At 39.2% G+C, this 24,336-nt stretch overlaps 3 protein-coding genes across 4 annotated transcripts; 1 reads left to right on the forward strand and 2 right to left on the reverse strand.

Moving 5' to 3' along the window:
• The first annotated feature begins 1,206 nt into the window (after positions 1 to 1,206).
• Positions 1,207 to 17,265, forward strand: LOC6534181 (protein I'm not dead yet). 2 transcript variants are annotated; one of them, XM_002094828.4, is made up of 9 exons: positions 1,207 to 1,404; positions 13,492 to 13,529; positions 13,794 to 13,920; positions 13,989 to 14,105; positions 14,172 to 14,320; positions 14,392 to 14,580; positions 14,705 to 15,163; positions 15,455 to 15,833; positions 15,899 to 17,265. In XM_002094828.4, the coding sequence occupies exons 1-9, from the start codon at positions 1,381 to 1,383 to the stop codon at positions 16,187 to 16,189; spliced, it is 1,773 nt and encodes a 590-aa protein (XP_002094864.1). In that variant the 5' UTR covers positions 1,207 to 1,380; the 3' UTR covers positions 16,190 to 17,265. The 2 variants fall into 2 exon arrangements, with proteins under 2 accessions (XP_002094864.1, XP_015050497.1); XM_015195011.3 differs by lacking the exon at positions 1,207 to 1,404 and adding an exon at positions 5,888 to 6,036.
• LOC6534182 (catalase) lies at positions 17,150 to 22,718 on the reverse strand. The gene is made up of 3 exons (XM_002094829.4): positions 22,517 to 22,718; positions 18,103 to 19,023; positions 17,150 to 17,994 (listed from the first exon to the last, which is right to left on the reverse strand). Exons 1-3 carry the CDS (start codon positions 22,571 to 22,573, stop codon positions 17,452 to 17,454), a joined length of 1,521 nt encoding a protein of 506 aa, XP_002094865.1. The 5' UTR covers positions 22,574 to 22,718; the 3' UTR covers positions 17,150 to 17,451.
• A 540-nt stretch (positions 22,719 to 23,258) lies between these two features.
• On the reverse strand, positions 23,259 to 24,297 carry LOC6534183. Its single transcript, XM_002094830.4, has one exon. It carries the CDS (start codon positions 24,159 to 24,161, stop codon positions 23,472 to 23,474), a length of 690 nt encoding a protein of 229 aa, XP_002094866.1. The 5' UTR covers positions 24,162 to 24,297; the 3' UTR covers positions 23,259 to 23,471.
• Between the last annotated feature and the right edge of the window lie 39 nt (positions 24,298 to 24,336).

Genomic DNA, 24,336 nt, shown 5'->3' on the forward strand with positions numbered 1-24,336 from the left:
TAGGTATACTTTCAAAACATAATAAATGTTACTGTAAAATATTTTTTTAAATTTCTTGGAAATATTTATAGAACATATAGAAATATATACAGACAACATAACAAAATCAAAACATTTCTTGTGTGCGTGGCAATCTTCTAATGCAAGCTTGGCGCTGCGTCCGCTTCATTGGAATCTGTATCTCTAATCTCAAGACCACGAGCTATGTAAACGGTATATGCTTTTAGAATGTCTACATTTATATGTACCATATGTTTTTTACTTGTCCTGGCAGATCACTGGGAGTATCAGTGAAAGTGACTGGAAAAGTCAAGAAATTTACAATTTATGATCTTTAATATTAACAAAGATTACATCTCAGACACACACACACAAAGGAATTGGCAACGTACTCGGTCTACAGTGCATATCCAACCAATATTTAATTTAATTTTAAGGCTATAATATACATATGTATGTACGTACACTAATCTACATTGTCTTACATTCGACATACGTAAAATACATGTCACTTATATGCAAAGGAAACACACGCAGTAAGAATATTAAAAAGTAAGCAGTAAATTATACTAACTTTTTGATTTTAAAATTGTTTACAAAAATGAGGGGCAACATTTTAAATTATCCTAAATCTTAAAAGTTAAGGATCTTTCTACCTGTTCTTAACAAAAATTGTTTAAAATGGGATTCTTGCCATCTATTGACTTCCGGTTAAAAAAAAGTCAAAGGTTCACATTAAGAACCTTTTTTAAAAATCATCTCAAATCAAGACTTAAGTAACCCCCCCATAATCTAAACTTTTAAACATATTTAAATTGTTGCTGTCCGAATTCCCCCTTTTCAATTTACGAGGAACAATAAAGGTGCACATGAAATAAAACTTAATTGAGCAAAACACTGTAGATATACCTGTGTAGAATCATTACCATAGCCAAGTTTACAGAAAAACAAGTTGACGTTCAAATGCGTCTCTTAGCGTATTAAAGTATTTGCCCGCTCGCCGACACTCTACCTCTCTCGCTCGCTCACACCCGACCCACAGACAACGGCAACTTATCAGATATTTTCCCATGTCCAGGGCTTAAAAGAGTGAGAGAGAGAGAGAGGGGGAGAGTGGTAAAGAGAGAGAGAGGAGAACGCGAAAGAAAATCGTTTGGGTTTGGTTTTGGTTTTGGTAGCATTCGCATATTAGTCGTCGAACGCAGAGCAACATATTCATAAAAAGTGGTCTAGCCAACGAGTCTATAGATGTTTTTTTTCGACGCGGTGGTGGAAATTATGAAATAATCGCTTACGGGTTGTGCTAAACGAGAAACGGCGTGATCAGATCCGCAGATCATCAGATATATCAAGACTATCTATACCATATAGATCCCAATCATGGCGACCGAAACCACAAAAATGGTAAGTTCGATTTTGAGTCCGTCGTTGGTAATTGCTTGTGATTAGGCTTTCACTTGTGACTATGGCTATATGGGGAACGTGGCAGTGTTCCTTGTGTTTGTCGGTTAATTGCTTTTCGTTGACCTTGAACCCGTCGCCTTAATGCCCGGCAAGCCCCTAGCACTTTTGACGGCTTTTCGAAACGAACTGTTGAGATCCGATTGCAAACCTGGATTCGAGTTTGAGTAGCGCGTGGCAAACGCGTTAGGTAAGAGAGTGTTATGTAAACAAAATCATAAATCAAGTATTTTATTGATTTTGAAATGATTTTTAGATCAGTTGAGGCAGTGTTTGGATTTTTGAAATATATATTCCACGCCCTAGAAAATACGCACATAGTTATATAAATGCAGTTCCAATCGTATTGCTCTCTTATTTAGCAGCTTGTTTAAGTGCTGAATCTATAAAGTGTCGTCAGACTGTTTGCACACCCACTTAACAACCCGATGAGCAGTTTTTATTATTCTGCTGCTATGATATCTCCATTTCGCCATCTGTTATCTAACTGAAGAAGCGTACTTTTGTGCAAATCTTCGGAAGTGACACCGCTTTCTTCCCCCCATTCTTCCCATACATTTGTACATAGTATCGCTCTCGTGTGCGGACAACCACCTGACCGAAAAACTGTATGACGACACCGAACGATAACAATATGTACAAAATTATTCAGATTCAGCAAAATAATTAGCGGGCCCCAGGTTTCCCAAGGCAATTTGTGGAAGGGCTTAAGAAGGCTTAACTTTTTTTGCGAACCCGCCACAAATCCCCATTTTATGAAGGAGCTAACTTAAACACGTGCGATAAGGTTGATTCTGGAATTTCCAGAAGCACGGGGATTGCAAACAGACTTTATGGAACCTGGAAATTTCAGCTAATATTTAGACAGAATGCTCAGGCAAGTGAATTTTTCTAGTTTTATAGATATACGAGCATAATCTATAAAGTGTATGATTAGGTTTTATTCTCCATATCACTATACCTTGCTTTCACCTGTTTTTGGTAACATACATACATACATGGGTATACAATGTTTTATTGACCCGTCGTAAATCAAACAATTGAAGCTCTTTTCGGTAATGAATGAACATGAAATAGATAAAGCTGATAAATGGATTATACTTTTGTGCAACAGATTGTGTACTGGATGTCAACCCATTTTTTCTGACAGCGTAAGGTCCAATGTTCGATTGAGTACTATGTATTTGAAGTTCAAAATCCAAAAGCAAATGTCTGCATTAAAATTCAAAGTACATTAGGGGTATTTTTAGAATCGCCCAGCACTTTGGCTCTCGAACAAATATTTACTCACATTTTTGGCTTATAATCTCCATGTTACCTTGAGGAAAATACATATTTTTGTGGGTCCCGCCCCCACACGTGACATGGAATGACGCAAAAGGAAAAACAATTGCAGACGCAGATACGAAAAGTTTATTTTGATATATTTCAATTCTACAGTATAATACGCGCAAAATGTATTTAATGTGAAAACAATTCTTATTCGATATTGAATTTAATGAATTTAATTTAATTTATTAGATTATGTTCCAAAGTGATTAAATGTGGGTCAACGCAATTGGAGCCTTGATTTTCGTTTTGTTTTGTTTCGCCAATACAAAACGAGTTGCAAAAATCTTGAGCCCAAAATTTATTGACCGCTGTTAAACTGGTTTTGCTTCGAGCACAGAGGGGGTTTCCTAAGTGAGTGCCTCTAGAGATCTGTTTAAAGTTTAAACTTCAACTTCAACTTGAAGTTGAGCTACAGAAGTGATTCCACACCAAATAAAACAAACTCGATTGGCAACTGCTTTAGGTTCTAAAAATTCCTACGATGTTCTTGAGTAATAGCAGTTAGGGAATTTTGAGAGCACAGCAGGTTATTAGATTAGCTCTTTTGTAAGTTAATTGCCAGCAAGTACAATCAACTAACAACTGTTTCAATAAAATGCAGTGCGAGTTGTTCAAGAACACTGTTTACCAATAAAAGGGGCTATTTACCTTATTTTTGTACGATTTGTGCATGTTGCTAGCTAGTATGTTTTTTCTACATATGTATGTAAATTTATTCGTTGCATTTCATTGTCGCCTTCCGTGCGGTTCAATTAAATTACTACTCAATGCAATAAAATGATCTCACTTGATCCACTTGCTGCGAAAAACTGACACATATGTACATCCATATGTACATATAACTGTATGATTCATATGAACATTTTCTTGTTTTCTTGTTTAAACAGCGAGATCTGAGAAAATGATTTGTTGTCAAGCGGTGCTTTTGGTTATGATAGAATTATCTCCTCCCTGGCGAAATTCGATATGGGTGAAATTTGTGCTGGCAAGTTCCTTAAAGTTTACTTCGTCGTATTGATTCGATGGACGTTAGTTCCCTAACCGAATCGTCCTCGTTCTCAATTGAATCGATCCAATTAACAATTTATGGCGTTTTTCTTTGCGACTTTGAAATTTGTTCCTATTGATTTTTACAAACTGCGTTGGTCTGCAACGTAAAAGTGTGCAATTATTTCCATAAAAACTGTTTTGACAGTGGTGTGGTAATATGTATTACTTTTAAAGAAATTATTGAATAAATTTTGTTGTAATTATTACTATGCATTTCGCATAGAAATACATTTATTAAAATTTTCTTTCAAGCTACTTTCCCAGTATATTGTCCTTGACAACACCTATTTAAATTTGAAGTTAGGGTGCAGGAAATAGCATTTATTTCATCACCCTCGATGATTCAAGAACCTTAAAGTATCTCAACCACTATCTTAACAGGTCACGCTTATTTTTATCAGTTTTTATTCTGGAAAACCACCCATGGGTGGAGCATGCCAAATGCAGATGATAGAACATTTACACGCGGCATGAACAGGAAAACCTTCAAGTCCACTCCAATCCAATCCAACAATCGATGACAGTGGCAACCACTTGTCGCATTCATATCTTTTGCACTTGATGTACATAAGCAACTGAAACTTGAACTGGCAAACGGGTTTCCCGCCGAGATTGACTTGCTTTGTTAAGTTGTTCCAGCGGATTCTGGACCTCTGGCCGACTTTCACCCAGTGGGTGAGTGTATGTCCCTCGCCGGCGAGAAAGTTGCACTTGCAGTATCCAGATTACATGGGCCTTACATCTTTAATGCCTAAACGGAGTAGGAGGTATCCTCCAGATGCTTCAATTATGATATTGTTATAAGCACTTTATGATTTCATCTAAAGGATTAAAGTAGGTCTACTCAAAAGCTATGGGTAGTGAGCACTGTAAAACTGATGATACGATATTACACAGCATAGTTTAGGGTACTGTGTCAGTGATTTCGTATTTCTGTAGACTTTCTGATCAGCAACAGGTGCTCTGCTCTACCGCTATTACCTCCAGTTGTCGCCTGGCTAATTAGCGTGCCTGCGAAAGCAGGTTGTCAGCTTGTTCGAAGTTGCACAGCAGTTCCCGTTTGCACGGCATGCCGTCGCCTGTTTCTATTTCTATTTCCATTTTCGTTTTCATTTCTATTTCTGTTTTGGTCTTGGTTTCGGTTGCTGGTTACTTGTTCGCAATTGTTTTCTTCACGTTGCACATGGCAGCGTGTTTCTCCTCCCCCCTCTTTTATCGCGCCCCTCTCTTAGCACTGTTTATGTGTCTGCCATCACGTCTTCTTTCTATTCGGATGCCTTAGAGATTTTTCCTGTTGCTTCACGTCAATTGCAGTTTTTGTTTTGAGATCTCCTTCGGCTGTCTGCATTCCTCCTTTGCTAGGAGTGGACTCGTGACTTATCGGAACAGGGATACTGCAAATGATTAGACATTAGAATAAGCATTGGAATGCTTTAGTCGTATAAAGAAATATAAGTCAAAATATCTAGAAACTATGCAGAACTAAGCTTTACTTTGTTCAGCCTAGAGCCTGTATTAGTGCAAAATACATTTATTTGAAGCCTACTCATGGTAATCACGTTGATTAGTTAACTAGTACATCATATTAAAAATTTTTAAGATTAATTTAGTATTTGTATCCGCCTAAGTGGCTTGCAGATCCTAAAATCTTGCCTAATACATTAACAATAAAACTCTTTGCTTGCTTATTTTTTACATTATTGCGATTTAAGATAAGTTGAGTCGTAACTTTAAAATGTCAAAGATGTCTGTATATTAATAACTTTTTAAGCTTAGCTTAAATTGTTGTTTCATGACGCACTACGAAGCAAACCATCAAATAAGTTATTTCAATACTGAGTCAACCGAGTTTTCTCTGAGTGTCCCTAAGCTCGTCTTACGATGACCGCCTGCCTCACGGTGCCACCACTAGCCGCCCAAAAACGTTCTGCTCTTCTCCCGCTCTCGCGCGCTCCCACACACACGCGTGTGCAGCGGACCCTACACCTACGTAGCGGCACACCAACACACAGAACGCGGGCGGTTGAAGCGGCGAAGCTATCGCCAAGTAAATTCAGTCGCGCATTTCACCGTTTCCGAATCGGACGAACCGGGCGTGTTTGCTCTCCTGCTGCTTTCGAGATCGGGAGTCCCGATAAGGATATAACTACAACCTGAAGAGGAATCCAGGATTCCTGCCGCTAGTTTCGAAAAGTAAATACAGTACTTCTGCTATCAACTTGAATGCGAGTTATCTACGTTGTAATTCCTGCGAAAGACACTGAACAATCGCCATGTGCGTCGTCCCTTCTCGTTTTATGCTACTTCGTGCGATAAAAATACCGCGTTGCTTTCTTGTGTTTATTTAAAAATTTTGGTTAGGAAGTGAACTCGAACTCGTGACGTTTGCATTCTCACAGCAACAAAAAGAGCAAAAAAAACATAAATAGAAGAAGAACCCCAGATGAAACCGTTGACCGAGTGCCAGTGTGAAGGTCTAGGCACAAAGAACGCCCCAGCCAAGAAGAATCTCTTTACATTGACAACATTCCACCAAAGATGGGGTCTCTCCGAAGTGCATTTCTTACCAATATTTACTTTTCCGCTGGGCGCTAGCATCTGGTTCTTTGTTCCAATGGACTTAGCGATCCTCCGCTCCACTTGCTCTTCCTCGCGTTCCCAGTGCACCTGATGCAGTACAGTTCTACCTCGATAAGTCACACTTCAAGTAGACCTTGCTGTATTAACCAAATTCCATATCTGGCAAGCTATCTTCGAAAAGAAATTCCCCCAGACGACCACTCAATATTGGTGAAATAACTTTAAAAGAAACGTTTTCCAATTTCAAAACATTTTAAAATGTGCAACTCGTCAAGTAACAGATATTTCCACATTTTTATGATATTCTTGAATTTTTGTGCATATGTTTGTAGAGCAGATCTTGATGCATTCGTGCGCTTCCTGTTCTATTTTTGATGAACTGACTCAGCGTTTTCTGCCCAAAGTTTTCCATAATAATGTTTACAATTCGTTCATATGTTTATTTGCCTTAAAACGTGCAAAATTGTGCTGTTCTGTGGGTGAAAGTTCTATATTTCTCGTTTGCAGGAGTCGACTAAAAAATAATAGAAACTAATTTAAAAATGTTGTGGAATTTTACAAGTAAAACGTATAAAACACGTATTGCCATATAAATCATATGAATAATGTCAGTCGACAGCCCAATCATTTGAAAGTGCCAACCGAATACGAGTTTTTAATTGCAGTTCATTAGCAACAATTCATTTTCGGTTAGCTTTGGAAGTTCTTTATAGACATAGTGATCATGCTATTGTATAATGCATCATAATTTTCCAGCAGATCATTTCTTATCAACAGAGAAACACGCATTCCTCTAATCAATGAAATTTTCGGCAGATCGCATGCCGCATGTCTGGCTAGCATTGAATATTAAACATATGTATCAGGTGACACAATTTATATAATATATAGACAAAAATTCATTAATGGGTCTGACTTACTAGCTATATAAAAAAAGTTCCAGTTTTTAATATTTTATTTTCCCGCTGAAGCATTGAACTTTATGATTTCATTTGTGAATTGCAGCTGTTTTTGCGAAATGTGCGAACTGGACAATTATTTATTGTATAAACCATCCGAGCAGCTGTCATTACATAATAATTAATTTCTTTACATATCTCAAGTCTTATTTTTAGACGATAACTTTACAAATCAAAGTTGTCTTATCTTCTAGTGTGGTTTGAAGGCCTAGAGTACTCGATAAGGAAATGAAATTACACAACAAATAGCAAAGCAATTTAGAAGAAAAATAAATAAAATATAAGTTCGACCGTTAGAAACCAGTTAGTCCAGTTTTTAAACTTAACGAATCAGTTGAACTTGAAACAAACATGTTACTTGCTTATCTGTTGCACTTTTCAAAACACCTCTTCTAAACGGAAAATTTAATTTAATACTTAGCAATACTTCTATGTAGTTAAAGCAAATTAAAAAAGTTAAGTGTTAAAATTCGATGGATTGGATAATTCACTAAACGAATCATTAAACTCAACCGAGGCGGTTTTCACACCGAATTTGTTGTGCGTGTGAGATAAATCACGTTATCACGTTTTAGTTTATTAATTCACACCTAATAAGCAGCGTAATCAAATAACCACTGATATATCAATGTGTAACAAAAGTTTTCGTATGAAGATAAACGATATCAGAAAAAAGATGTTGTATGTGGTCATTGAACGCGGTGGCAAAAGATAAATACTCTGTGACTAGCTTGTTTTGGGTTTAGTTTCACACCAAAGTGTGGAACTTTTCAGAAATTTCATATATTATCTGTCAAACATTTACTGAGTTTTGTTTGATTATCTCTATCCATTTCTATAAGTTATTTGCATTTCACAGCTGTTTCTTGGCCATTCGTCCACGTGAGCCCTATTATTCTATCAAAGAACTGAATGAATATTAATTAATATTCGTTTATAGTGCCCAGGGAACTACTAGACAGTTAAATATGCTAATTTGTCAATCTTCTTTGTTTTGGTTTCACTTTTGTTGACAATGTCAATGTCAAGTTCAAAGTTCTATAGCCACTGGGGCACTGCTGACATACTAATTGTTAGAACAATTATTTAAACAACAGCTCGACCGACTGGTCAATCCATATTGGGCTAACACACAACAAAGCCACGTTAGTAAATAGGATGGGAAATCAGAAAAAAGTGCTTGCTGCGATAGCCAGGGTTATTTATAATTAATATGCCGGTCATTTGTTGGGGAAGTAAAACCAAAGCCGCCTGAAGGTGAAAAGTTGACTGAAATTCCAGAGATTCATTCGCTGAATTACAATTATGTGGTTTCTTGCAGTGCATTAAACTGGGAATCAGTGCTAGTGAGTCAATTTCTGTCGCACTGCCCCTTTCTATTGATAATTATTAAAAGATTTGACTGTTTCCGCTTGTGTTGCAACTCAGACCACAAATTGATTCTGAAATTGCGATAAAAATAACTTGAAATGTGCATACAATTATCGAGCCGTTTGAAAACATATTTCGCTGACCATTTCGTTGGCCAATTTTCTGGCGATAACCCGCAGTTTGACCTCATCCGAAATACGAGAACAATTCGAGAACACAATTGCTTGTTGCCAAGTAACATATGTGAATGAACTAAAAGGAAAAGTAAAGTAAAAGAGTCCCATTTCCATATCAAATGTATGCGAGTGTCGTAAGGTGATTTTTCTGTTCCGTTTACTTGAGTTGTTTTAATGAGTATTCACAGGTACAGTACCGATTAAAACGCATTCAACTAACGATCACCATGAGTAACTTGCTTCTGCTAACTGACTTATTGAAGAGATTCCGCTCAAAAACGGTTTAATATTAGCCTCTGCATTTGTACTTTGGATCAACTTAATCGACTGGCTTGGTTTAACGCCTCCGATTAGAGTCTAAAGTACTCATCAATGAGTATATGCTCCCCTATATATAGAGTATATATGTATGTATGAAACACTTGAACTAGAAACTCAAATCCCTTATCAATGTTTCGTAGTGGTGCTTTATTTCTTCTCTTATTACTTTATAATTGCGTAATAGAGAAGTAAAGAATGATTAGTACTATACAATAATAAAATGCTACAGTATAAATGCAAAAATTGTGTTACTTTTCGGCTGCAGTTTACTGTGTTTTGCTAATAGCTCTGTTTATATCTTTATGGCGACTGAATTGGCAACTGGATTTCTTTTTTTAATAGACTGGTTTTTCTTATCAGCAGGCAAATGTATGGCAAAACTGTAAAAGTAAGAAATTAATGCGACTGTTTTGACTAACGAAGGAGTCGCAGACGGAAATTATTTGAATATTTGCTTGCCACTGAATGAATAAGTAATTTGCAAAGTGGTCTGGATAAATTAGTCACATTTTGATAAGCAAAACTCAGTTTCTGTAGTTTATAATTGTTTAAGGAATGGTTTTTCCTAGTCTTTCTATCTTCTACTATAACAGCTTCTATTGCTTTGGTTATACGAGATTTTCCTCATTTCTCTCAATGGATTTTACGCCTCAATAAATATCACTGCTCGACTTACAAATAATCTTTAATTGATGGGTTTGTTGTTATGGTCGATGCTAATTTCATCAATCTGCCTTGCACTTTGCGGGAAAGACTACCTGTTACTCATCCAAAAATGGTAATTTCGTAACATAAATTCACACTTAACTTCCGCATTAAAAAAGTTTCGATGTGCACTCGAGCAAAAAGTGAGCATTTACGTATTTGATATATATAGACCCTCGATAGCTTTTGTGAGCGATGCAATTGCCGTTTCTATATTAGATTCTTGTGCATTTTGCTGTTGTGAAACATCTGAAAACAAATTATATTTTATAATTAAGAGATTATTTACTTAAGACAACATTTAGGTTAAAGGCTTTAATTGACCTGTTCCTGAATAATATTAAATAAAGATGTTAATTAATTTAAAAAAAAAAAAAAAAAAAGATATATATAGCCCGATTATTGAAACGCTAATTTACGCAAATACGTGAGCATTTGAGGGTTAATAAATAAAGTTTTTTCCCCAGCTGGTTACTCATGTCCACCAGGAATGTGTCTCTCTCCATGACCTATTAGTTCAATTAACTGGTAAACACTTTACTCTACTTATCGCCCAGAAACATCTACTATATCTATTCTCTAGTTTTCTAGTAAAGAGCAGTTGTCTATCTACGAATATGTCGTGGTTGCCCCAAGCGCCAAACAAAAGGCATTTGGCAAATTGTTTGTAAACGGGCAATTAATATGTTTACAGCGAAAACAACATGATGATGGTGCTCCTAAGACAATTCCACTCGATTTCGGTTCCGATTGTCTTGTCAGCCCATCAGACATTTCAATTAGTTGAACAGAAATTCGTTTTCGTTTTCGTTTTTCCCCATCAACAACATATATGGGCGGCAATTTCAGGTGTTTCGTGTGGGAGTTGCGTACTATTATTAGTTGATTCCCCATATTATTTGTTGTAAGCTGACAGAATTGGCGCTCATACAATGCTATTAGCTGTAATTGCGGTTTGTTGGGTTCTTAATATTATACCTAATCCGGATTCAATCAGGCATAAAGTATTTTTAGCTCAGTAAATGATAGTTTTCTATATACGTGCCTATCTCCAGAGCATTTCTTTATTGGTTCTATATATTCTATATTATAGAGCCCTTCAACCTTTTCTTTCCCCAGCGAATAATGTTGTCACTCCAGTCAGTTACTTGGAATCGAGCTGAAAAATTCCACTCGAAAGCGATGGGCGTATATATATTGTAGATTGCAGTATAAAGATGTCATAATTTACAGTATTCAGTTATACGAATAATAAGAAGGCGCGTTTATATATTCAATTTTCGATTGATATTCAGAGCAGCCGCTGACGTAGATGGGCATTCTCAATTCTCAATCAGATTGTTTGCTCATTGTAGCACTACACACTATACACCATACACTATACACTATACACACAGATAGGAGAAACTTATAAGAATGTTCCACATTATTGGTTCCACTTTATCAATTTGTTCCTTTATCTATCGCTGGGTTGACGATCTTTCATCTCAGCCTTGCTATCAGCAAATTATGTACTTGTTTATATTGTATATAAATAGTATACAGCACAAGGTGGGCGTGGCAGCTTTTGCAGGAGTTGCTTTATTCAGAGTTCTCAAAATAAAAACGCTGTTAATTGCGGTGTGGAAATATTCCCTAATTAATGACTGACTTTTGACTTGCTAAGGGTGTGAGCTCACTGAAAACAAACACATTTACTTGGGGAATATAGCAATGCCTTCCAATCATCATGCACATAAAGAGAGAGTCGAAATAAAAATCTATAATTAAAAGCATTTTACAGACTATCTGAACAGCTTCGAATGCAATTTAGCAACAATTGAGAGCGTCTCTGGCAGAAACAATGCTGATAGATGCCAATGATGGCTTATATAGATGTTGCTAGTTGCCCGGCTAGTTTTCCCTACAAATACCTCTCGATCTCGTGCCAGTCCAGTGTGAAATTAAATGCCATCGTTCGTCGCCTATAAACAAAAGCACTTCTCCAATTACGTCTGGCTGGGACACACGAACAGTCAGTGTCAGTCCATCAACAACAAAAGCGCTGTAGACAATATATATAAACAAAATAACAAGAGTCGAAATAATAACATTGGCAACAAATAAATAACAAGCCGAGATAAGCGAGGTAAAACGCTTCACAAAGGCGGCAACTTGTTAAATAAGCTAATTAATATTAATCAAATCGCATATAAGAGTTGCTAATGCTTTGGATAAATATTTAGAACGACAATCGTTCATCGGAAAAAAACAGATCAATTTGATTCCATCTAGTTTTTGATAGAAGTAAACAGTCTTAGTCTTTAGATAGGAATGGGTACAACATGTACTTGAAATGGTAATTCTTCCATATTACGAATGTATAGTAATGCTAATTATTATAATGTTCAACCACTTCCATACATCAATATGTGTTGACAGTTTCACTTCAAAGCTTACCAGCATTTATGCTCTGAGCCATTTGCTCAAAAAAGGTTCAACTGGTCATTATTCATGCGCTGTATCTGCGGCACGTGAGGCATAGTATCTTAAAAACTATAAAATATCATTCCCGGCGACATTTCACTTTGTGACAGTCAATGGCCCCTTTAGCGGTGGCATGCGGCACGCCACGGATCCATTTGAAACCACTCCGTCACTTTTGTATCTACATGTCCATGAGGGTTAACCCCATCAAAGTTTTCAAATTCAAGGCTCGCATTGACATTGACACTGCTGTTGTAGGACCCTCCACTGTCGATCTATAATTAGTTTGTAATTCTTTTAGATATACATATGTATCTACAAATCCACACGATTGTCAAGGGTGAAGAAATTCAAGGAATGGGTGGGTGTGTCTGTGTTATTATGTTTGTCTGCAGCTTACTGGCTTGATTGATGGTCGGTGCTGTGGTGATAAGAGGCTTTGCAGGAACCAGTGATTAGGACGTGCCTCCTAACCCAGAACTCTAGTTGGTACCACATAGATTACCTAACGGCTGCAAAACTGGGAGCTGGGCTGCTGACGCCCATGATATGGAAAACAGGCCAACTGTCGTCATGAATATGCGCCTACGGAATATCCACTCATTATATACACATTGGTACATATAGTATATTTCACGCCAGACGTTGACAAATTTTGAGGCACCATTTGGACATATATTCGTTCCGTTCCATTCTATTTCACTTCCATTTTACAGTAGGTATTTCTGTGTTCTTTTCGCAAAAAGAAATTATATCACGCGCCTGATTTCCATACGCTACTTTATTTATTTATTTTGGTTTGGTTTGCTTTGGCTGCGATGGTGTGTGCTCGTGTGTGTTTCAAATGATTTTCAATTGGTTACGTTTGGGCTGGCACATATATTGATGGATGGCATTTTAATGAAGCGTGAAACGATGACAATCGATGCTTGGGTTCGATTTGGGGTTCACTTTACTTTGGGTACGACGACGGCTTGGCAACAAGTGGTTCGGCCTCTTATGAGGGGGCTCGTTTTTGATTCTTGAGAACCTTTAATTGATTTACCTTTTCGTGCTTTATTTGCTTATAGATCTACACGCCACCGCCACTGGACATCAAAATGGAAATGTAAGTATTACAAAATGTCGTGCTTGATTGATAACAGGAACGTGAATGAATTTGATTTAATAGCGAATAGAAAATAATATTTGAAAAATTCATTATTCGATTATAAATGATTTTTCTTCGATACTTATAATATTAATAACTTATTCAATTTAATGACCATTTCTCATTCACGTATAAACGTCTTATTAATTCAATCAACCGAAATTGTCTTTAAGATACTTTTCATAAATACTTTCTAACTTTGGTATCTTATTTCATTCACAGTGAAATTGGCGAACAACCACAGCCACCGGTGAAGTGCTCCAACTTCTTCGCCAACCACTGGAAGGGATTGGTGGTGTTCCTGGTGCCGCTGCTTTGCCTGCCGGTTATGCTTCTGAACAAAGGCGCCGTAAGTTTATACGCCTCAAACAGTTAAATAGCTTAACTAAACATAATTTTGATAACTCCTATTTCTAGGAATTTCGGTGCATGTACCTCCTTTTGGTAATGGCTATCTTTTGGGTTACGGAAGCCTTGCCGCTCTACGTGACGTCCATGATACCCATTGTGGCCTTCCCTGTCATGGGTATAATGGTAAGTTCTTTTTCAGTAAAAACTAATGATATATTCCTAAACGCTTACTTTTATTTTACCATCCAGAGTTCGGATCAGACTTGCCGCATGTATTTCAAGGATACGCTGGTGATGTTCATGGGCGGCATCATGGTCGCTTTGGCTGTGGAGTACTGCAACCTACACAAACGCCTGGCCTTGAGAGTAATCCAGATCGTGGGCTGCAGTCCCCGCAGGTACATATCCGAATGGATTGAAATGGATTGATAGGATCGAATTGACTATGAGTGCTGTGCTTTTCCCTTAGATTACACTTTGGCCTCATTATGGTTACCATGTTTTTGAGCATGTGGATTTCGAACGCCGCCTGCACTGCCATGATGTGTCCCATCATCCAAGCCGTGCTGGAGGAGCTGCAGGCACAGGGTGTCTGCAAGATCAACCATGAGCCGCAATACCAAATCGTTGGAGGCACCAAGAAGAACAACGAGGATGAGTAAGTACTATTCGTATTGAACGTGTTTTTACCTAACTATGAACTTTATGTTGACATCAAGCTACTAACGTTAATCAAAAGCCCATTTTATTGGTTAAAAATGTTAATACTTTCCATTTTTTAGGCCCCCATACCCCACCAAGATCACTCTGTGCTACTATCTGGGCATCGCCTACGCCTCATCGCTGGGCGGCTGCGGAACCATCATCGGAACTGCCACCAATCTCACCTTCAGGGGCATCTACGAGGCGCGTTTCCAGAACTCCACCGAACAGATGGACTTCCCCACCTTCATGTTCTACTCGGTGCCATCCATGTTGGTCTACACCGTGCTGACCTTTGTGTTCCTGCAATGGCACTTCATGGGTCTATGGCGTCCCAAGAGCAAGGAGGCTCAGGAAGTGCAGAGGGGACGGGAGGGCGCCAATGTCGCCAAGAAGGTTATCGATCAGCGCTACAAGGATCTGGGTCCCATGTCCATTCACGAGATCCAAGTGATGATTCTGTTCATTTTCATGGTTGTGATGTACTTCACCCGCAAGCCGGGCATCTTTGAGGGATGGGCTGATATTCTGAAGACCAAGTAAGTTCAAAGTCTAACTTGGTTTCTCCTAGTAAGAGCTTTTTTTTACCTCAAACAAAACGTTCTAAAAGTGTACGTGCTAATTTCGTGTCTGCAATCACATTGAATCTTAAGCCATTACTTATAGACGTCTCTATAAATTATAAATTAACTAAAGCGGACACAAACTTTTTAAGTATTATCTGAACATTTATGGTTTTAGATGATGAAAAACCACAAATGTTTTACTTTGACTTCTAATTAAGCTTGCGAGTTATTTATTCACTTAACCTACATCGTACTTCTTTCCAGGGACATTCGCAACTCTATGCCCACTATTTTCGTCGTGGTCATGTGCTTCATGCTGCCCGCCAACTATGCTTTCCTGCGCTACTGCACCAGACGCGGTGGCCCAGTGCCCACGGGTCCCACACCCTCGCTGATCACCTGGAAGTTCATCCAGACCAAGGTGCCATGGGGTCTGGTGTTCCTGCTGGGCGGTGGCTTCGCATTGGCCGAGGGCAGCAAGGAGAGCGGCATGGCCAAGCTGATTGGTAATGCCTTGATTGGATTGAAGGTTCTGCCCAACTCTGTGCTCTTGCTGGTGGTCATCCTGGTGGCTGTGTTCCTGACCGCCTTCAGCTCCAATGTGGCTATTGCCAACATTATTATTCCCGTGCTGGCTGAGATGGTGCGTTTAATGCTCTATATTTTGTATATTATATTCTATACTAAAAGAGTTTATTCCCGTTTTAGTCGCTGGCCATTGAGATCCATCCTCTGTACCTGATTCTGCCCGCTGGCCTGGCCTGCAGTATGGCTTTCCACCTGCCCGTTAGCACGCCGCCCAACGCTTTGGTTGCGGGCTATGCCAACATTAGAACGAAGGACATGGCCATTGCCGGCATTGGTCCGACCATCATTACCATCATCACCCTCTACGTTTTCTGCCAAACCTGGGGCCTGGTCGTCTATCCAAACCTCAACACTTTCCCCGAATGGGCTCAGGTCTATGCCGCAGAAGCACTGGCAAACAAGACGCACTAGATAGTTTGTAATTAGTGTAAAGTAACTTACATACCCGTCACAGCGATACGATTGAGAAAAATGTAGTGAATTGTGAAAGAAAAGTGCCTTTGCTGACAGCGAAAAATGTGTAAAAATGTTGAACTATCCTTGCATTTTAGAGTTGCGAAAAGTTTTGATACAAAAACAGTACCTATTGTTTAGAAAAATGTGTTGAAAAAACGTATCAGGAATTGAAATTCTGGTTTACGCACTCAGCTAAATATTTAAAAACAAATTAATGTTACTTCATTGTTGCATTTAGCATAAAAATTGGAAAGATTTGGTAAAATTTGAACATTTTGTTCAATGGCAGCCCTGGCTTGCTAATATTTTAAATAACTAGACTGAGAGAACTTACATATTCATACATGTTTTTCAACTTGTAAAAAATTTAATACGAACAACTCACTCAATACTTCATTGCGAACCAAAATGAGCACACAAATAGCGGTAGCCTAAGCTTAAATGATACTGTGTACATTTTCAGATGATTTATGTTTTATATAGTTTGTAAACAATATTAAATAATAAAAAGCTCAAACGACAATAATTACATTTGTTTGTTCAATTCAATAATAACATATTTTGTTTGAGGTTTAAAGTGCGCCATTCATTTCGAATATCGATTGCTCTCATAAAGCGATAACTTATACTGCTAGGGATGAGCGTTCCACAGAAAAGGTTTGAGATTCATTGCCATAGTTTTACAGTTAATGGAAATCTGCTGCTGAAATTTAAAATCTTCATATAAAAGAAAAAAAAACAGTATGCATAGAAAATTCAGGTAATTACAATTAAAAAATGTAAATATATGGGAAATACATAAAAAATTAGTAGCGCTACAACCTAGTAATTTACTTTGGTAACGATGTAATTCAAGAAATTTTAAAATGGAATTTAAGAGCGCGAATACAAGAGACACAAAAAAACAGAAAATAATTCCAAACAGTTGTATCAAAATATAAAGAATTTATTATATATCCATTGCATATACATATGTAAGAGTAATTCGTTTATGACTAAAACAATTTTGAATATCAAAACAAGACAAGACACATTTCGTGGTTAAATCAATTTAAGCCCGCAACCAAAGATCCGAAAAGCGTTTGCTTCTGTTAGTCAAATTCGGAATGGGTGGTGGTGGTGGTCAGTGGTGGTGGTGTTGGAATAATTAGTTCCAGTGGATTAATCGTAATTAAGGCCAAAAACCAAGTCTGATACGGCGCATTGCCCTCCTCCGCTTAGAACTTCGAGGACTTGGCCAGGTTAAGCTCCTCGGTCAGCATGCGTCCGAAATCGGCGTGCACCTGGGTGAAGTTCTTGACGGCTCTCTCCTGCAGGAACTGGCTGGCGCCGCTCAAGTGGCCGGCGATGTTCTGCACCAGTCGCTTCTTGGCGCACTTGTCCAGCACATGCACCCAGAAATCGGTGACCTGGCCAAAGTTGTCCTCGGTGTCGCCGCTGCTGTAGCGGTAGACATCGCCAGTCACCGGACAGCAGGAGGACAGGGCCCTGGCCCTGGGACACTCCTGGGGACCGTTGAAGGAGTTGGGGAAGTAGTTGGGGGCACCATCCTGGTTGTCCGTCACATTCATAGGTCCATCCCGCTGGAAGTTCTCAATTTTCACCTTGTACGGGCAGTTCACCGGGATCTGCAAGTAGTTCGGTCCCAGGCGGTGGCGATGGGTGTCCGAGTAGGAGAACAGACGACCCTGGAGCATCTTGTCCGGAGAGGGCTCAATGCCGGGCACCAAGTGAGCGGGACTGAAGGCGATCTGCTCCACCTGAGGTTTAGGAAAAGTACCGAATTAATTATCTTTCAAGTAGTAAAAAAGTTAAATTGATTGCAATACAGTCAAAAGAAGAAATTGCTATTGTAAAATCATACAAACCTCAGCAAAGTAGTTCTTCGGATTGCGATCCAGCACCATTTTGCCCACAGGAATCAGAGGATACTCCTTGTGCGACCAGACCTTGGTTATATCGAAGGGATTGTACTTGAACTTCTTGGCCTGCTCGAAGGTCATGACCTGGATGTACATCGTCCAGCTGGGGAACTTGCAAGTCTTGATCCTGTTGTACAGATCGCGAATGCTGTAATCCGGATCTGAGCTGGCCAACTGATCGGCGGTCTTCACGTCCAGATTCTTGATGCCCTGATCCGTCTTCAAGTGGAACTTGGCATAGATGGGCTCGCCCTTGGCATTGATCAACTTGAAGGTGTGGGAGCCGTAGCCGTTCATGTGGCAATAACCGTCGGGGGTGCCGCGATCGCCGAACAGGAAGCACACCTGGTGGGCGGACTCCGGTCGCAGGGTGAGGAAGTCCCAGAACATGTCCGGATCCTTCAGATGCGTCTGCGGGTTGCGCTTCTGCGTGTGAATGAAGCTGGGGAAAAGGATGGGGTCGCGAATGAAGAAGATCGGCGTGTTGTTGCCAACCAAATCCCAGACGCCATCCTCCGTGTAGAACTTGACGGCGAATCCTCGGGGATCACGGGCGGTGTCCGCAGATCCGCTCTCGCCACCCACGGTGGAGAATCGCACGGCCAGTGGAGTGCGCTTCTTGACCTTGTCGAAGACCTTGGCGGCACAGTACTGGGTGATGTCGTGGGTCACCTCAAAGTATCCAAAGGCACCAGCTCCCTTGGCGTGCACCACACGCTCTGGAATCCGCTCCCTGTCGAAGTGCGACATCTCGTCCAGGAAGTTCACATCCTGCAGCAGAATGGGACCTCGGGGACCCACCGTCTGGGTGGCGTCCTTGATTCCAATGGGTGCTCCATTGCCCGTGGTGATGGCACCTGGAGAAACCTGCCAACATAAATGAAAGTCAAGTTTAATGAATTTCGTTTTAATTTCAAGGTGCTATGCACAGGGCATAACTTAACTTTCTTAACTTTGTGCACTAAAATGTTAGTTCAAGTGTCGTGCAATCTTATCAGCTCTATTGCGATAATTCTTTTTTCGGCAGCGGACTTTCATTTAAACCTTGGGTTTTCGCCAAAAAACATAAACATAAAGATTGCACAGCGTTATCTCTACACGGGGGGTCATTTTAGTATTAAGCATTTTGCAGTGCATATTTTAATTGGAAATAAGAGTTCTCAGGTGTTCTTAAGTGCTTAGGGCATTAATGAAGTGATGATTTATGGGTTTTCGCATTAACATGTCATGATATGAAGTCCGGGTATAAACAAAAAACCAATTAAATGGCTTTTGAAAATAAAAATAAATTATTCGAATATCAAAATGATTTTACACAGTTTATGAACGGGGATCAATTCATTATTTCAATCCATTAAGTTAATAAAAGTGCCATGTCCATCTGAAATATCAATGTCCGCCATTTATCAACCGATCTAAACCATCCTCATCCTTATCCCCATTCTCTGGCTTTCAATTTATTTCCCTGGAGTAATTCGACACCGCTCCTTAATCACCTCATCGTTTATTTCGCATGCAAGCCAGCCCATTGAGCATTGAGTAAATTATAAAATTAACTCTGCCAACAATTTGCAAAACTGTCACCGGTTAATGCGCACTGTTTAGCTAATGGATTTGAAACCTGACAACGCCATGCGAAATTCTAATTCGAAAGCATTTCTAGAACAGTGCATATGGCATTTTATACAGAAGGCTGTTTATCAAAGTGAAGCCTCTGGTGGTGTGTCAAACATATAAATTAAGCTACTGTTTGTATTTCACAACAAAGACGTTAAGATATATCACTTAAGGTGGGATTACTCGTTGGGCAGTTATATGTTAATTGTTTTACAAATTGGGGTGATGAGTTACTTGCAAATCTTATCAAATCTTATTTCCTGGTAGTCACTAGATTGAGAGAAATCAGCTGAAGGAGCTCTGTACTTAAACCACTTATAGACAAACAACAATCGGTAAAGAAATAAAAATAAATAAAATGTGATAATAATTTCTGAATTTCATACTGAAGTCAGCTTTTAGAAGTGCAGAATTAGCTCACCTGTTTGTGAGCTCTCCTTATAAATTCCTAATTTTCTGGACAATACTACATATATACATTTCAGTGCGAATGGTTTGCACTTTGAGACAACAATATGGGGCCACTTCAGGGGGCAGATACGAAAAGTGAAGCAAACCGGGAATGACAATGCGAGTGGAACTGCGATCCACGCCCAACAAGTCAATCTGGTTTCTATCAGAGCCTCGTTGCGTATGCGTATGTGGTTGTAGATATCTCCAGCGAAGACCAAACTGATAAGAGAACCTCCACCGATCTCGTATAGAAATGCAAAGCACACACTCTACTGGAATGTTTTTTAATTGCAACTTGTCGACGTTGGAAACGACACAAAGATGGCAAACAGCAACTTAATGAGGCAGCTTTGCAAGATCAGTGCACCTGATTGTTGTGGGCATAAGATAAGAGGTGTATACCAGAAGTAAGCTGAAGGATTTTTAGGGTTCCTAAGCGACTACCAATGACCTTATGGAATGCATTAGGTTTTGAAATATTCCAAGTATTTTCCTTGCATTTTCGAATTTCTTGGATACCAAATGAACTTGATTGCGAGATACCCAAAGAACAAAGGAGCCAGTTGCCATGATTATTCAGCAAAACAAAGGCAAACATTTAATTGCCTGACAGAATGCAGTTTTCACAGTTTCGTCATAGAAGGTCAAAATCGACTAAAACAACACGAACCAACCAACTGTGGAGCTCTCTTTTCTGGGTCACTTCGAAACATATTCTCACATACAGTCGCTTTTAGCCGGGCGTTCCAGCCAGGTTGCATAACCAAATTGGAGAAAGAAAATTTGCGTTGACTTATGGCTGGCAAACGCATTTTCCCAAGGCGGTCTAGCCTTCCGCACGCAACTCCAAAACGGGTTTAAAGCCGGGTTCGTTGTCACTTCGATCACTTGAAGTCGAAGTTGCAGTCGCATTTGCAGTCGAAGTACATTGCAACCAGTTTGTGCAACATTAAGCCGGTCGCCGCAAAGTCCATTGACTCCCAACGAATTTTCCAAGTTATAAGCAGCGGTGCAACCCACCAGTCGCTGTCCTTAAAAAGTTCATATATATATATATTTGTTTATATAAAATAATGGCTAACTGCGTGCTTTTAAGTAGAGCAGTAATTGGTTTCGTGACTTAATGCTCAAATGCACTTCAATCACTGATGCGAGAACTTAGTTCTAGATTAATCATAAAATAAATAAAATAAAAACTAATATTATTAATATTTTAACTTAGTTACCAACCAAAAGTGCGCACCCAACAATTTGATCAATCTAATCTATCTGAGCCAATTACTTAGCTGTTTTGGATGCCTATCAGCTAGCTAAAAAAAAACTATGCAGAATTATTATTTCATTTATCGATTTATAGAGGTACATTTGAAATCCAATCGGTAATTGCTGAGTAATTAATATAAAGATACAGTATCTATGGGTGAGGCAAAGTGTTATTATTTCATTAATTTATTGATACAAAATTGTAGAAGAAAAGGTTTGCATTGTATAAAATGTTGCAATTGCGGAATGCCACGAATTAAAGAAACTACTCAAATGTTTAGTACACTTTCTCGAGTGTGAACAAACAATATTTGTTTAAAAGTTTAAGAGGGCACGATTCCTCAATTGAAATCATGCATTTAATCTGGGCGTTCAGGCAAAAGCGAAAGCGAATAATTAACACGAAAGTGCAAACGAACAAATTCGAATGCACAATGCAAGTGCCAAATGAAAATGGAAGTGCTAAGTGAAAAGCGCTAAGGCGGAAAATGAAAATAAACGAAGGGGAAAGGTCAGCCAAGGTTAGAAAATAAGGTAGCGAGACTAAACTTTGGATTTCCTTAAGCAGCAAACTAGGGAAAATAAATTAACTTAACCAAACCCTGGATTAGGTACAGAAAACACAAATCCAATAAGCATTGTCACACTGATAAGGTTTATCAGTTCGGTTCTGATAAGATTTGTACGAATAAATAGAGAACTCAGAGAAGCGGCTTTTGAACTTTGAACTGTGGCGAAACGGCTTTCAAAATTACTGGCATCTGCCGACCAGCCTTTGTTGTTTTTTTACATTATTAATAATTAATGGAAAGTACAGGCTCATAGCAATCGTTGCAGCAATTGTCTTGTTTTTTGTTTATTTTATTTCGAACAATGCTTCTCCCTTCTCTTTCTCTTTTTTCCTTTTTTGTCTTATTTTTCGGTTTTCTTGTTTTCTTATTTTCCTGCCGGCACTCACACGCACACACACACACGCACGCAGCAACCGCTCTCGCGCGCTCACACACACACACACCAGCACACTCACCGTTTGGGAGTTTTTGTAGTCAATCAACTGATTTGAAGCCGCATCGCGTCCAGCCATTTTGCTTGAAATTTAGGATATTTGCTCAACGGGATAACCAGAATTTGGAAACGCTCGAACTGGAAAGTTGTCGATTTTTAGCCGCCTTCTTGTTTGCTCTGACTGCGTCGAGAATTCTGTCAACTAAAGCAACTGCAGCGCAGTTCCATTTGTTTTTATAGCCCAGCACCACGTACTTGTTGTTGTCGCTCAGGGTTGTCAAGTGCGCTGAAGATATCGATATTTTTGACCAGTGCTCGATATTTCAGAGTTGCAAGTGTACGCTAAAAATATTAATATTAAGTAAAATCCCAACCTGTAATAATAGATTATTTCCTATAATCATAATTTAATTTATGAATTTAAACAATAATATTTTAGAAAACATTATCAGCGTTTCGAAATTCCACCTTTTTCAGGGAAACTGATTTAGAAATGTTCACTTTCTTCCCAGCACTTTACTCCGTCAAGTTAATATTTATTATATTAATAATACTTTGTAGTCCCATCGCTCACCAGAAACTTTAATAAAATTATCTGTTATTATTTATTTGTTTTATTGTTTAACATCATGAAATTATTGGCATCGTTATCTTATAAACTAAAAAATGCGCTATTGCCAATTAAATATTAATGGCCTTTTTCTTCATATTATCAAATCATAAACCTCTTCCAGTGTTTTCTTTCGAACAAATGTCAAAATGGCTTACTTCAATCATATAATAAACGTATATATCATCAAATTATTAACCTCCTGCGGATCTTTTAAATAAATCCTTAAACTGCTATCTTTGCGTGGCTCCTGCCAAATAAACATTGTCAACTATTATTATTCTAGGGTAGAAAAATATCAAATTATCTGAATCTCAGAAACAAACTTCAACATATCTTGCCATCTAGTCACAATCAATCAAATCTGCTAACCACCAGTGGTCCCCTGCAAGTAAATGTCCATGAATGGCTGGTCCAGAACGGTCGGGCGCCTCTTTGGAATCGGCTGAATGTGAGGCAGTCGAGTGCCATTCACGGCGTTCAGACTGAGATTGGAATTGGGGTCGTAGTCATCACTATCCGGCGTAGTCAAGGCCAAACTTTTCCTCTGCGTTGGTTTCGCCGTATTATTGGTCCTCGCCAGCTGGCGTTTCCTGATCGCTGCAGCGCTAGTAGTGGGCACGTTGTCCGATTCGTGACTTGAGTTTCCACTGGAGCCCATTACTCCATCGGCTGTCACAACGCCTTGACTGTACGATGCACCGAAATCGGAGCTTTGGCTGGAGTTCTGGGATTCCTGTGCAGCGGTGCCCGCTGTGGCACTTGTAATGGCACTTTGTTGCGAAAACTGACTGCCGCTTACGTCCGTAACGCTGGCGGCATTCTCCCTGGCCATCTTATGCTGTTTGGCATTGTCGTTCTTCTTCCGGTATAGTCGCACCAGGTGCGTGTAACACTTGCAGCAGATGAGTTGGCCCACCCGAATTTCGCTGTTCAGCCGCCAGGCGAAGTGCACCAAATACTTGTTGTTCAGTTCGCGGAATGGCTTCCGCAGCGTATGGTTGCCGATGGCGCAGAATCTCCGCTCTACGCGCGAGTCCTCGTCTTCGGAGCTCATCTGGAATGGATATGCACCCAGTTTTGCACTTCTTAGCCTTAAAATCAATGGTTACATTGACATTTCTACTGCCGAACGATCGAAAACGAAACTAGAAGCCAATTGTCCCGCCACCTCAAGAACGCAAAGTGTGACCAAATCTCGATTGCTGAAATATACCAAAAATACCATAAAA

The sequence above is a fragment of the Drosophila yakuba genome, chromosome 3L, assembly GCF_016746365.2.
Source record: "Drosophila yakuba strain Tai18E2 chromosome 3L, Prin_Dyak_Tai18E2_2.1, whole genome shotgun sequence".
Taxonomy (NCBI): domain Eukaryota; kingdom Metazoa; phylum Arthropoda; class Insecta; order Diptera; family Drosophilidae; genus Drosophila; species Drosophila yakuba.

Bases quoted from the DNA above. Each gene is read 5' to 3' on its own strand.
- LOC6534182 (XM_002094829.4), bottom strand. From the start codon at position 22,573: ATGGCTGGACGCGATGCGGCTTCAAATCAGTTGATTGACTACAAAAAC. The intron at 19,024-22,516 runs GTGAGTGTGCTG...TTATGTTGGCAG, and splicing joins ACTACAAAAACTCCCAAACG to GTTTCTCCAGGTGCCATCAC. The intron at 17,995-18,102 runs GTTTGTATGATT...CCTAAACCTCAG, and splicing joins CGAAGAACTACTTTGCTGAG to GTGGAGCAGATCGCCTTCAG.
- LOC6534181 (XM_002094828.4), top strand. From the start codon at position 1,381: ATGGCGACCGAAACCACAAAAATG. The intron at 13,530-13,793 runs GTAAGTATTACA...TTTCATTCACAG, and splicing joins CTGGACATCAAAATGGAAAT to TGAAATTGGCGAACAACCAC. The intron at 13,921-13,988 runs GTAAGTTTATAC...TCCTATTTCTAG, and splicing joins TGCTTCTGAACAAAGGCGCC to GAATTTCGGTGCATGTACCT.
- LOC6534183 (XM_002094830.4), bottom strand. From the start codon at position 24,161: ATGAGCTCCGAAGACGAGGACTCGCGCGTAGAGCGGAGATTCTGCGCC.